Source organism: Triticum dicoccoides, chromosome 6B, assembly GCF_002162155.2.
Source record: "Triticum dicoccoides isolate Atlit2015 ecotype Zavitan chromosome 6B, WEW_v2.0, whole genome shotgun sequence".
Classification (NCBI taxonomy): Eukaryota; Viridiplantae; Streptophyta; class Magnoliopsida; order Poales; family Poaceae; genus Triticum; species Triticum dicoccoides.
Window position 1 is genome coordinate 485,983,864 of NC_041391.1, and position 13,806 is coordinate 485,997,669.

At 45.0% G+C, this 13,806-nt stretch overlaps 1 protein-coding gene and 1 long non-coding RNA gene across 3 annotated transcripts; one reads left to right on the forward strand and one right to left on the reverse strand.

Annotated features, from left to right (window-relative positions):
* Positions 1–3,701: 3,701 nt before the first annotated feature.
* Positions 3,702–7,676, forward strand: LOC119324400. The gene is made up of 2 exons (XR_005156916.1): positions 3,702–4,360; positions 7,388–7,676. It is a non-coding gene; the product is annotated as an uncharacterized LOC119324400 (long non-coding RNA).
* LOC119324399 lies at positions 4,238–7,381 on the reverse strand. Of its 2 annotated transcripts, none has more exons than XM_037598187.1 (3): positions 5,844–7,381; positions 5,137–5,196; positions 4,238–4,365 (listed from the first exon to the last, which is right to left on the reverse strand). In XM_037598187.1, exons 1-3 carry the CDS (start codon positions 6,005–6,007, stop codon positions 4,356–4,358), a joined length of 234 nt encoding a protein of 77 aa, XP_037454084.1. In that variant the 5' UTR covers positions 6,008–7,381; the 3' UTR covers positions 4,238–4,355. The 2 variants fall into 2 exon arrangements, with proteins under 2 accessions (XP_037454084.1, XP_037454083.1); XM_037598186.1 differs by lacking the exon at positions 4,238–4,365 and adding an exon at positions 4,576–5,035.
* Positions 7,677–13,806: the final 6,130 nt, after the last annotated feature.

Here is a 13,806-nt window from a genome sequence, read left to right on the forward strand (position 1 = left end):
CTCCCACGGATTGATAAACCTTAGGTCATCCACTTGAGGGAACTTTGCTACTGTCCTACAAACCTCTGCACTTGGAGGCCCAACAATGTCTACAAGAAGAAGGTTGTGTAGTAGACATCAGGCAGTACTACCGCTTGAGGCTTTAAGGAACACAACAGAGGAAATAGAGGATGCAATAAAGTCGGAACTGCCAGAACTTCTGCAAATGAGCTCCGAAATGAGCAAACTCAAGCTTGTTGGATAGATGACAACGAGTAGCATCCAAATAACGACTGGTTATAGGAGAAGAAGAGGCAGGGGAGGTATACCTAAGATATAGAGGAGTGAAACCTCCAACCGAGAAGAACCGGCATAACCTCCAACATCGAAAACATCATAGAAGATGCATGTGAACTCCGTTTTCGATGAACTCGAGCTTGTCATGAAGATGACCATAAGCTCTACAACTCACCAAGAGAAATACCAAAAAAGAACCAAGAAAGATGATGCAAGGATGCAATGGTTTGAGCTCTCTACGAACGATACGATCAAGCTGCTCATCGAGAGCCCCCCTTGATAGTACAACAACTGATCCTATAACCTCGCCTCTCAAGTACCACCATGGGACCAGTAAAACATAAACCTATCAAGGGCAAACCTTTGCTTTGCACATAGTCCAGTTGAGCTAGATGATGACGATCTTGACTCCCTCAAGTTAGACCACCTTTCTTGACTGCGTTGGCTCAAGGAAGACTAGTTGATTGCTGCCCATACTACACTATGGGTGAACCACTCTTCGGCACATATTCACAAGTCCATTGACACCACAATGGATGGCAAGCTTCAAGGATGATCTCTTTGTGATGCTCCACTTGAACTTGCACACCGCCATCTTGATGAAGATCACCACTTGATGTCATCCTCCATGGGTTGTATGAGATCTTTATCTTGACGCAAACCCATCGAAACATACCTAACCTAGAACTCTTACGTAAACCATGGGTTAGTACACAAAGCGTAATGGACAATGCTTATCATATCATGGGATCACTTGATCCCTCTCGGTACATATTGTGTGCTCTGTGTGTTGATCAACTTGATTCACTCTTTGACTTAGTCTTGATCAACCTTGTATCATGTCTTCTATATGACCACTCTTTGGATAATTCCTTAAATAGCACCTTGGTCATCTCATAAACTCCTTGAAACCAACACATGGACTTCAAGAAAAGCCTATGGACAAATCCTTCAAATATAACTCAAGACAACCATTAGTCCATAGAAATCATCATCAATTACCAAAACCAAACATGAAGGCACCACATGTTCTTTCAGCTTTTGTATCGTAGTCCCTCTTGAGGGCGTCGTCTTTGGAGTTTGCTCAGGTCGAAGGGACCAGCGACGCCGACGGCGTATGGATTGGTGGCATAATTGCCAATGAAAATTGCGCCGACTTCGGTCATGGCAGACGATGGCGGCGTCTCCGATGTCGTTTCCTTTTTGAGGCATCATCGTTGCAGTTTGCGTCATCAGGCTTGGGGTGCTTCAGGGGAAACCCTAGATCTGGGTCTCTCGGATCGTACGATGATGACGCCTTTGGTGCCGCTCGCCCTCCTAGGGGCATCGTTTGGAGCAAGTGTTGGCTGGAGGGGACTAGAGAAGGAGCGGTATTCCATCTACCGCAAGGCCGATTGCGGATCCCGGCGGCATGGCACTGCGGAGTTTTGGCGACGGGCGCGAGCGGATGGATACATGCAGGATGATGGTGCTGTCTGGACCCATGGTGGCGTCGATGGCAGGCCTAACAAGGTTGGTGCGTCAGTACCTACTCTGGAGATGGACCAGTGGAAGATGGTGGCGGCGGCTTCTGAGAGTGCGTCAGACCGATGTGTGACACAGTCCTAGTATTGGCTGGGCTGGGGCATCCGGCTTTAGATGTTATGCTTTGATGCAATAACTGTTTGGTATTTGACGCGGATATTCGGCACCCCTTCATCAAGGGCATAAGAGTAGCGACAGGTGTTGCCAAGATGGTAGCTTCAGGCTTACTGATGTATTACTTTGTAAGGTCTTCATGAATAATTAATAAAGTGGTTGTAGCATCACCCAGATGCAGAGGCTGGGGTGTATCCTCCTTTTCATTTTTCTTTTAATTATTGCCAAGTCACATACAACTGTGCCAAGTCTAACTACCGCTTACAAAAATTACTGCAATTTTCGGCGTTCCATTTCCCAGCCAGTGTTAATGTGCTAAAATAGTTCTTTCTAGCTTGTGTTTGTTTCTCTTTTAAATTTTCTATCAGGATGTTAACGCTGGTGTATATGCGTTTCATTTCCTTGAGGTTCGAAAAATGAACCCTAAGACTTTTTTTTGGCAACGTGTATCCTAAGATTTATCGAACATATATTAAACATCACTCCACATTTAGAGTCACATGGAAACGTGAATAGTTAGCTAAGAATATGACTGAAGCAATAAAAAACATACACAAAAATGTCCTTTTTCACCAAAACTTTGTGCACACATATAATCTCTGGATTTACATGCGGGGTTTTTCCTCGTAATTTTCAGCTTTTCAAAATGTGTATTTAGACAATGGATGCATATACACCTATGAGCCAAAGCCAATTTTCGGCTTGTAAATGCATATAAACATCCAAGATTGATACTATAATAATATGAAACAATCAAAAATTATAAATACATTAAAGACGTATCACATGCGTACAGAAGCTGCGCCACATTGATATAGAACAGAGGGAGTACAAGTTAATGTGTACTCCCTCCATAAAGAAATACTAGCGGGTAGTGCGCGGCGGCACGCCGCGCCACATGGATTAATTAGCTATTTTGTATTTTTGTATTATTTGGTAAGTTGTCCCAAGACCCGATTCATGGCAAAGTAGTTCATGCAAGGAGAAGGTACATCCAGTTGGTATATGCATATGTGATGTCTGGACGCAGAATTGCGAAGCTCTTGTTCTCTTCTTAGGCCAGAGATGTTGATCCTTCAGCTGTGCTTCACTACGCAGAATTGCGAAGCTCTTGTTCTCTTCTTAGACCAGAGAGGCTCTTGTTCTCTTCTTAGACCAGAGATGTTGATCCTTCAGCTAGGTTTCGCTGATAGTTTTTGAGTTGTTAGATGAATTTTGTTCTAAAACTCTGTGCTAGTTTTCATGAATTTCGTTGTGAAACTTTACGCGATATACACAAAATCGTATACAACTGCAGTTTGTTTTGAAACTTTACGCTATATACACAAAATCATATGCAACTACAGAAGTTCCTGTCAATTGAAATGTAGATGTGATGGTAAAAGGCCACGGAAGAATGTAGTATATTTTAAATATTTCCAACTTGATCACAAAATGGTAAAACAAATATCTTGGGCAGTGGTTAAGACTTCACAAACCTCGACTGCTACAATATGTCAAATTTTCTCAAAGCTAACTTACATGAGAATAAATGTAACCATCAATATTCCATACGATTGTTCTCGTTCTTTTGTGCTCTAGATTATCTTACCTTTTTTCCGCATGCTCTATATATTGCAAAATAAAAAAAAACTGACGCTATTGCGCTGACGTTCGGTCAGACCCTCCCGCACGCGGCACAGTCCTGACCGCACATCTTCTCATGGTGTGTGCCTAGCTAGCTGCACTTGGACTGCACCGAGCGGTGGTGTGGCTGTGGACTGAGATCCACTATTCCCGAATCTGTGTAGCTTCTCGAATCTCCCTGCCTATTCCCCACCTCCACCATTCCCCGTTCTCCCTAGCTCATTTGTTCCTTGCATTGCCGGCTCAACGCCGCCCCTCGCCGTGGCTCCTGCGTCTCCTCTCAGCCCGGAGTAGGAATTGAGTGGTCCTCACCTGCGCAGCACGCCTCGGCGAGGTACGTGGTTGTCTCGAGGTAGAGGGTGGCTTAGAGAGGGAGAAGCCGGCAGACAATGTCATGAGCTCAGAAGAATAGGAGGAAGCGAGGCCGCGTGAGGCAGAGGAGAAGAAGCAATCGAGTGCTCCTCGCTTGCAAGTGAGGCCGCCAAAGCCGGAGGAGAAGAGGAAGCGGCAAGGTAGGGCGTGGTGGTGGCGGGATCTCCGACATGCTCACCATTGGGGAGTGGCGGCGGTCAGAGCTAGCTAGGCGCGGCAAGTCCCCATGAGAGGTTCACGGTTCAGATTTCAGACCATTCACAAGCCGTGCAGGTACCTACTCACCCAAGTGCTACATCTCCATGTGTCTAATCCCCATTTTTCAGCTAACTGCAATTCTCACACCATGTCGGCCCGCGGTTCGACATGGGACGTTTTGTGCTTCATCAAGAGCTTCTGCACAGTGAGCCTGACAAAGACGGCCGTCATGCTTTTCTCCCCTGTCAAGGTAAGCTACATCAACAGAAACACACAAATTGTATAAGCCTGCTTACATTACATATCATATAATAAACGCAATCGATCCTAGTGTTCACCGTTGATATGTGATAGAACACCAGCAGAAGAGGTGTGAATTTGTTCTTGTTTGCAGTATCTGTTTTGTTGCGGTTCACATGTAACAATACAGTGGCAACTAAATATATATTTTTTGCCATGACTAACTATATGCATCATTATACATGCAGCTTTCTCTAGCCAGAGTTTTTTTTTTTGCTAATTCATAAAGCAATACATAGATTGAAAGGTTATTGCACAACGGAACAGTAGAAGAATGAGAAATTGGAGGGTATTGAGTTCACAGAAAATCTGAATGGCGATGCAAACACAAATGGCTTAAAAGAGCAAACTGTGCTTGGCTATGAAAAGAGAGGAGCAAAACTGTAGACTGCGACATACAATCACAGCTCGAATTCACATTCATACAGAAGCGTGAGAAATCACCCTGTACAGTTTCAATCACAGGAACCTACTTCCAGTCGTATATTGCTGAAATCATAGGACAGTAAACTATATCTCTAGCCTCACATGACTTCGGGAGCAACTTCATTCCATAGTGAGGCAGAAGTCACAGATGTTTCTATATATGCATTTACTGAATGGATGAGCTTTGTCCAGAATTACCCTGCAAGTGGTACAGCTCCAGTACCAAGTCTAACAATATAGTAGTGAAGAATCATAAAATCAGAGCACACTGGAGCCTGCGTTGTTCTTGATAGCACATACCTCAAGTAGAATAGCCCCTTCCATCTGGCCACTTCGTAGGTTGACTGATTTGTGAGAGCTCTGCAAAAAATAGAAGGGTTTTAGCCAAACATGCATTAGAGACAGAACATAGTTGCCCGTCGCGACAGAGGTGGAGCCGCCAAGGAGCGGGGGTAGCCCAAGCCCGAGCGTCCAGGCCGTGCCCTGCCGCGTCGGCGACGTTGTGGCACTCCTTGGAGAGACGAGGGCGTCCGCTGTGGCTGGCCGCAACGTGGCCTTGTGCCACGAACGGGCGCCCGGCGAGGACGGTCTGACCGCGGATCCTGCTCCCGCGTGGTCCACGGGGTTGACGCCCGGGTCGAGCGCCCGACGACGACTCCGCGGGGGGCCGTTGCGCCGGAGCCGCCTACCGCGCAGGTTGAGCCGGAGGGTGCGCCGAAGAGCGGGCGGAGTCCGAGCGCCCTGGCCGTGTGGCTGTGCTCCGCCACGTCGGAAACGGCGTGGCACTCGGTGCAGACACGACACCTTCCGCTGTTGTTGGCGGCGATGAGGGAGGGGCGCCCACCGAGGAGGGGCCCGGCCGTGCGGATGGCGGATCCCGCCCGGGCCATCGGTGTGACGACGACGATAGGAATGGCATGCCACGGTCTGAGTTCCACCGAGGAAGCACAACAGAGATGGGGCGAGGTTGGAGGGATAGGTTGTGTATGCAGCTGGGTTTCACGTACCTGCGGAAAAGAACGGCCGTCTCCAGCGCCGGGAGCGTTCGCCAGCAGTGGCAGATACATGTCACGTGCTCACCGCTTGCCCCCATGGCAGCGCCGTCCGGCTGCTCAGCCCACCCGCCCTCCGATTGATTGGGTGTTCCTCCAATCCTCCTCATGTGCAGCATAGCGCGGCTTTGTCAGCCAGTAGCGCCGGCACCTTGGGTACCCGGCTGCGACCGTCCCATGCTCTGTACGGACACCATTCTTTCTGCATCTTTCTCTTTGCCATGGACGAGAGCTCGTCTTCTGTTGGGCGATGGGAGACTCCTTATTTATACAAGAGAAAAGGCGGTGGGACCATAGACTGGATGGATCCACGAACGATCTCGAGACATCTCGCAAACCGACGTGGTGAAAACCGTGCCACGCGGCCCACGATTGGAGGAAGACCAGACATTGTAAGGGACAGATTAGACATTCAAAGCGGCGGTCGACCTCTCTAGAAATCCAAACGTGTAAAATGCTTTGCCAGTAAAAAAAAAAAGCTACGCCCAGAGACTCTTGAGCACACGCGTCGTGCTAACAAGGGCGGTAAAAAAATTTCCGAAAAATCCAGAAAAATCGAACCCTTGTAGGCCTAGTCTTCTTAGTATAAGAGCGTCATCTAAACGCTCTTATATTTCTTTATCAAGGGACAATGTTGAGGATATCGCTTATTGTTAGTGTCTCGGTCAGCTGAGGATTAGAGATTAATTGGAAATCGGGCGATTAATCGATCTTACCGGTCGGCTATTAGTCAACCATTTTTTTTTACAAATCCTAGGTTCTCAACACTAAAATATGCTATATTCAACACCAAAACAATATTGGGCAGAAGTGTTATCTTGATTCCTAGCCTTTGAATTATCGTATAATGACAAACAAAATAGTACAACAATACATATAGCATAACAAGGTCCACAAAATGCAAATAAACATAGTTTCTGCGAACATAGTGCTATGAATAGGCCCGATTTATCGGTAGATTCTTGATAAATCGCTTGTCATAGAAATAAATCGGCACAAACGATAAATGATGAAGATAAGACATAATCTTATCAGTCACCCCAAGAGTAGCGATAAATCGGACGATAAATCGCTGAATCAGAAGATTTTTTGAACAGTGCCAAGGGACTACATTGGTTTTTGTGGTTGAGACTAAAAGAAGTACAAAAACTAGGGAGCGTGGAGAGGAGAAGCACAATGCGAACGTACCAATATTGTCATCATACCGCTTCCTTTTACAATTGAAGCAAAAGGAACGCAACGGAACTAACAAAGACTCAAATAAAAGAACTCCCGACCAAGCTACCCTGCTACCCTTTGATGTACATAATCTCTACCATTAAAAGGGGAGATGAATAAAGTAACTTCATTGCAGCTACTTGTAAGGTTATTCCTTTTGCCGTCGATGTACTTTCTACTGAAGCTATAGCTATGAGAGATGGTCTTGCACTTGTGAATTCTCTTGGATTTAACCGTCTAGAAGCAGGGTCCGACTTGATGCAAGTGATTGAATTTTGTAGCGGTCAGACTAGATGGGGGGATGCAGCGACAGCAATCTTCGCGGAGCGTGTGGATACAACTACATCAATTGGGAAGGTCATCTATAAGCATTGTTATAGATGGTCTAATCAAGCAGAACATGTGCTAGCAAAATTTAGTTATTGTAATAAGATTTATGTAGTTTGGATGAACGAACCTCCTGACAAATAGTTTGGATGAACGAGCCACATATGTGTTGGTCAGTAAGATCATAAACGATGTATCTATTATTTCAGATTAATAAAGCTAGTCATGATGGTATTTCTAAAATAAAAGGGAGTTGATCTTATCATCTCCAACTTGACTTTTTCCTTCCCATGCCTCACACTTCACTTTACTTTTCTTTTGGGGGTTTTGGTAATCTCAACAGAAACCAACGTAAATAGAATAACTTGAAATAATCAAAACAAAATCAATACTTTTCAAAAGCACCTCATGCATTAACTCAATCAACAATAACAACAACAACAACAACAACAACAACAACAACAACAAAGTTTGTAGTCCCAAACAAGTTGGGGTCGGCTAGATGTGAAACTCACAAGATCTCGCGACCAACTCATGGTTCTGACATATACACTAGTAGAAAAAGGGGTAAATCTGAGACATATTAGTGCCGGTTTGATTTTGAGCCAGCACTAATGTGTTCATTAGTGTCGGTTCCAACGGCGAGCCGTCCGCTCTCATTAGTACCGGTTCGTGGCGAACCTTTGGCACCGGTTCGTGCCACGAACCGGTACTAAAGAGAGTGGTGGCAGGATGTTGTCAGTCTGGGGCCCCTCCAGCACCTATAGTACAGGTTCGTGGCACGAACCGGTACTAAAGGTCGTCGTACTTAAACCCTTCGTCCACCCGAGCTCGCTCTATTCTTCCCCTTTCCCCTCACTTCCTCTGTTCTTCCCCTCTCTTCCTCGAGCTCATCATAAATTTTGCCCAAATTTTGTCAAGATTTGAAGGCCCCCATCCATTCAAATGATCACAAAGGTTAGCAACTTTGTCCTTTCATCTCTCATTGCTAGATTAGCTCTTGCAATGCTTTGTATAGTGATTAATTTGTGAGTTTAGTAATTTGGGAGGAATTATATGTGCTAGTATTTGATTTATATGCAATTTGAGGTCAAAAATAACACTTAGTTTGCATATGTAGGTGTGGTTTACTTAGTGCGTTCTAAATCTCCGTCGTAACCACCGTCGATCGCCCGCACCGTCCTGTCGCCGGTACCACCTTGTGGTGAGGCTCTTGTTCATGAATGTTTTACATTACCAAATTGATTTTGTGTGATTTGGATATATAGTTACTCATATAATTATCTTACCCGTACGTTGTTTGTTATACATAGTGCCATGGTTTTGATATCCGTCCCCGTCGGCCCTCGTCCTTGTTATGATTCGGATGTGGTATTTTCTCTTTTAAAACTAGTTGTTGCATTTCGTGTTTATGACAAATTATGCCCATCAAGTTGACATAGATATTTTTATCTAGGAGGTATGTGAACCGGAAATTCCAACCGACCCTATTGTCGAGAGGTTAACTTTTTTGAAAAAGAAAACGAGTATTTGAAAGAAAAATTGAAAAGAATTGAGGGGGAGAAGATGGAATTGGAGTTTCATGTTGCCGATGTTGTCGATGATCACAAGATCAAGATGGAGAAAATGAGGTTGAAGATTAGAAAGATTAGAAAATATGCCATTGATAGTGTGGCTTGCTATAATTATGCTGTTGGATCAATTGTTACCTTAGTTGCGATCTTGATCGCATTTGTTGTTGCATTTAAATTCTTTAGCTAGAGAGTTATTTTGTATGTTGTATTTAATTAAGTGTTGTATATGAACTTTATGTATGAACTTTATGTATGAACTTGTATTAATTTGGTCTATTCGGTGTTGTGTTATGAAGATGAGCCGACAATGGATGTATGATGACCGATGCTCTCCCGAGTTCATTAATGGCGTGCATACTTTTCTGCTTGCCGCTGAGGCAAACAAGCGGGCGGATGGTTTTATGCCTTGTCCATGTGCTGGCTGTAAGAATGGTCACAATTACTCTACGTCAAGAACCATTCACGTCCACCTATTTGAGTCCGGTTTCATGCCCCACTATAATGTTTGGACCAAACACGGAGAATTAGGGGTTATGATGGAAGACAATGAAGAAGAAGAGGACAACAACGGCTATCCTGGCCATGGGTTCCCTGAATACGATGATACAACAATGGGGGAAGAAGCTGAGCTGGCAATGCGGGAAGAAGCTGAAGAAGAGGCATCAGATGAGCCCGCTGATGATCTAGGTCGGGCCATTGCCGATGCAAAGAGAAAATGCGCAAGTGATTTGGAGAAGAAGAAGTTGCAGCGCATGTTAGAGGATCACAAGAAATTGTTGTACCCGAATTGCGAAGCTGACAAAAAAAGTTGGGCACCACACTGGAATTGCTGCAATGGAAGGCAGAGAATGGTGTATCTGACAAGGGATTTAGAAAGTTGCTGGTAATGATAAAGAATATGCTTCCAAAGGACAACAAATTTCCCGAGAGTACATATGAAGCAAAGAAGGATGTCTTCCCTCTAGGGTTAGATGTGCAAAAGATACATGCATGCCCTAATGACTGCATCCTCTACCGTGGTGAGTACGTGGATTTGAACGCTTGCCCGGTATGCGGTGCATTGTGTTATAAGATCAGTCGCGATGACCCTGGTGATGTCGAGGGCGAGCGCCCCAGGAAGAAGATTCCTGCCAAGGTGATGTGGTATGCTCCTACAATACCATGGTTGAAACGTTTGTTCTAAAACAAAGAGCATGCGAAGGCGATGCGGTGGCACGGAGAAGACCGTAAGAAAGATGGAAAGTTGAGAGTACCCGCTGACGGTTCACAGTGGAGAAAAATCGAGAGAAAGTACTGGGAGGAGTTTCCAGGTGGCCCAAGGAACATATGGTTTGGTCTAAGCGCAGATGGCATTAATACTTTTGGGGAGCAGAGTAGCAACCATAGCACCTGGCCTGTGACTCTATGTTTGTATAACCTTCCTCCTTGGTTGTGCATGAAGCGGAAGTGCATTATGATGCCAGTGCTCATCCAAGGCCCTAAGCAACCCGACAACGACATTTATGTGTACCTAAGGCCATTAGTTGAAGAACTATTACAGCTGTGAAATGGAACATGTGTACGTGTGTGGGATGAGCACGGACATGAAGAATTTGACCTAAAGACGTTGTTGTTCGTGACCATCAATGATTGGCCTGCTTTTAGTAACCTTTCAGGATAGACAAACAAGGGATGTTGCGGATGCACGCATTGTTTGGATGATACCGACAGTATATATTTGGATAGTTGTAGGAAGAATGTGTACCTGGGACATCGTCGATTTCTTCCGAGCAGGCATCCCGTAAGAAAGAAAGACAAGCATTTCAAAGGTGAGGCAGATCACCGGACGAAGCCTTGCCACCGTACTGGTGCTGATGTACATGATATGGTCAAGGATTTGAAGGTAATATTTGAAAAGGGTCCTGGCAGACAACCTGTTCCGAAGGACGCTGACAGACGCGCACCCATGTGGAAGAAGAAATCTATATTTTGGGACCTGCCATATTGGAAAGACCTAGAGGTCCGTTCCGCAATCGATGTGATGCACGTGACGAAGAATATTTGCGTGACCCTGCTTGGCTTTTTGGGCGTGTATGGGAAGACAAAAGATACACCAGAGGCACGGGAGGACCAGCAACGTATGCACGGAAAAGACGACATACATCAGGGGCAGGCCAGCTACGCTCTTACCAAATAAGAGAAGGAAATCTTCTTTGAATGCCTTCTCAGCATGAAGGTACCGTCTCGCTTCTCGTCGAATATAAAAGGAATAATAAAAATGGCAGAGAAAAAGTTTCAGAACCTAAAGTCTCATGACTGCCACATGATTATGACGCAACTCCTTCCGGTTGCATTGAGGGGGCTTCTACCGAAAAACGTTCGATTAACCATTGTGAAGCTATGTGCATTCCTCAATGCAATCTCTCAGAAGGTAATTGATCCAGAAATCATACCAAGGTTACAAAATGATTTGGTGCAATGTCTTGTCAGTTTCGAGTTGGTGTTCCCACCATCCTTCTTCAACATCATGACACACGTCCTAGTTCACCTTTGCGAAGAGATTAACGTTTTGGGTCCTGTATTTCTACACAATATGTTCCCCTTTGAGAGGTTCATGGGAGTCTTGAAGAAATATGTTCATAACCGTGCTAGGCCAGAAGGAAGCATCTCGAAGGGCCATGAAAATGAGGAGGTCATTGAGTTTTGTATTGACTTTATTCCTGACCTTAAACCGATTGGTGTTCCTGAATTGTGGCATAAGGGCAGATTGGATGGAAAAGGCACGCTAGGAGGGCATCAAATAATATGTATGGACGGGCATTCTCTCACTGAAGCACACTACACAGTTCTACAGAATTCCGCCTTGGTGGCTCCGTATATGGAGGAACACAAGAATTTTCTACATTCCAAACACCCGGAGAAGTCTGACGACTGGATTACACGTGAACAAACGAGGACTTTCGCCGCTTGGTTGCAGAAACGTGCCATGAATGACGACGATATTCAAAATGACCTGTACTCGCTGTCCCAGTTACCATCTTCGAATATAATGACTTTCAAAGGGTACCAGATAAATGGGAATACATTTTACACGATCGCCCAAGATAAGAAGAGCACCAACCAAAACAGTGGTGTCCGCTTTGATGCAACAACCAACACTGGAAAGGAAACATATTATGGTTACATAGAGGACATATGGGAACTTAACTATGGAGGTGGTTTGAAGGTCCCTTTGTTTCGGTGCAAATGGGTCAATATGACACGAAGCAGGGTAACGGAAGACCCGCAGTACGGAATGACAACAGTGGATCTCAACAATCTTGCGTATGCAGACGAACCATTCGTCCTAGCCAATGATGTGGTGCAGGTTTTTTATGTGAAAGACATGTCTACCAGGCCGAGAAAAAGAAAAGATAAGGAAGCGAATGGATCATACGACAAGCCAAAGCGCCACATAGTTCTTTCAGGGAAAAGAAACATCATGGGAGTGGATGACAAGACAAACATGTTAGAAGATTATGAAAAGTTTGATGAAATTGCTCCATTCACAATGAATATTGACCCGAGCATCCATTTAAATGATGAAAATTTTCCATGGCTATGGCACAAAGGGACACACGCGAAGAAAAAGTTTCACACCCAAAGTGGGATGTGATCGGCTTCACTATCATCACTTTCGTCTGTGTTTCACACCCAGGAGGGAATCTTTATAATAGTTAGGGTAGTTATGTGTTTTGGCATTTGAAACGCGGAGAAATTTTATGTACAAACAAATTATTTCATGCATTTACTGATTTTATGTGCAAGACATGTGTTTTGGCATATGAAACTGGATGCACTTCGTGTACAAAATGGACAATCTCTTTCGAAGTATCAGGGTTTCGAACGAAAACTCATCTGTTACAAAGGCATTTCATTTTTTAAATAACCTAAGCATTGCCAAATTGAATATAATGATAAAACACACTAATATTAAACATAAGAAAAAAGAATCACTGGAAAATCTTTTTTCAAAATTAAGTTATTCACAAAGTAGTGATTCACACAAATTTCAAATAATTCAAAATTTAAACTATTCAAATTAAAAACTACCGGCACTAACAGAAAGTTTGTAATTTTTTGTACCTAAAGCAAAAATATTCACAAATAAACTCTAAATACAGCAAAAAACAACTAAAAATAAATAAAACAAAAATAAATCAAGCAAAAAAAATTAAGAAAATAAAAAAGCCTGCCTACTGGGCCAAAGCGGCCTGCATACAACTAGAAAGCCAACCTTTTGTTGGGCCAGGATGCAGGCCCGCAAAGGCCCAGTAGGCCCACAGGACAGCACAGAACAGGTAGACCCAGTAGGCCTGCTTAGGAGAGGAGCTCGAGAGAGCTACCGCACTGGGGCTTATAAACCAGTGCGGTAGCCCCTCGGCTAGCGAGGTGGGACTAAACTTGCGCACCCCCTTTAGTACCGGGTCGTGGCTCCAACCGGTACTAAAGGGGGGCCTTTAGTACCGGTTGTAGCCACCATCCGGTACTAAAGGGGTCGCTTCCCGCCGCTTGGCCTGGCCAAAACAGACCTTTAGTACCGGTTGGTGGCTCCAACCGGTACTAAAGGTCCATCCTATATATACAACACTTGCAAAAAAAATCAGTTTCCCTCTCTGTTTCTTCTCTCCGTCGACGACACGCGCCGCCTGCCCCGATCGACGCCGTCGCCGCCCCTCGTCGCCGCCCCGGCCGTCCCTGTCCCCGTCGTCCCCGTCATTGCGCCACACCCCGTCGCCGCGCCCCGCCCCGTCGTCGCCGCCCCGTCCCGTCGCCCCGTC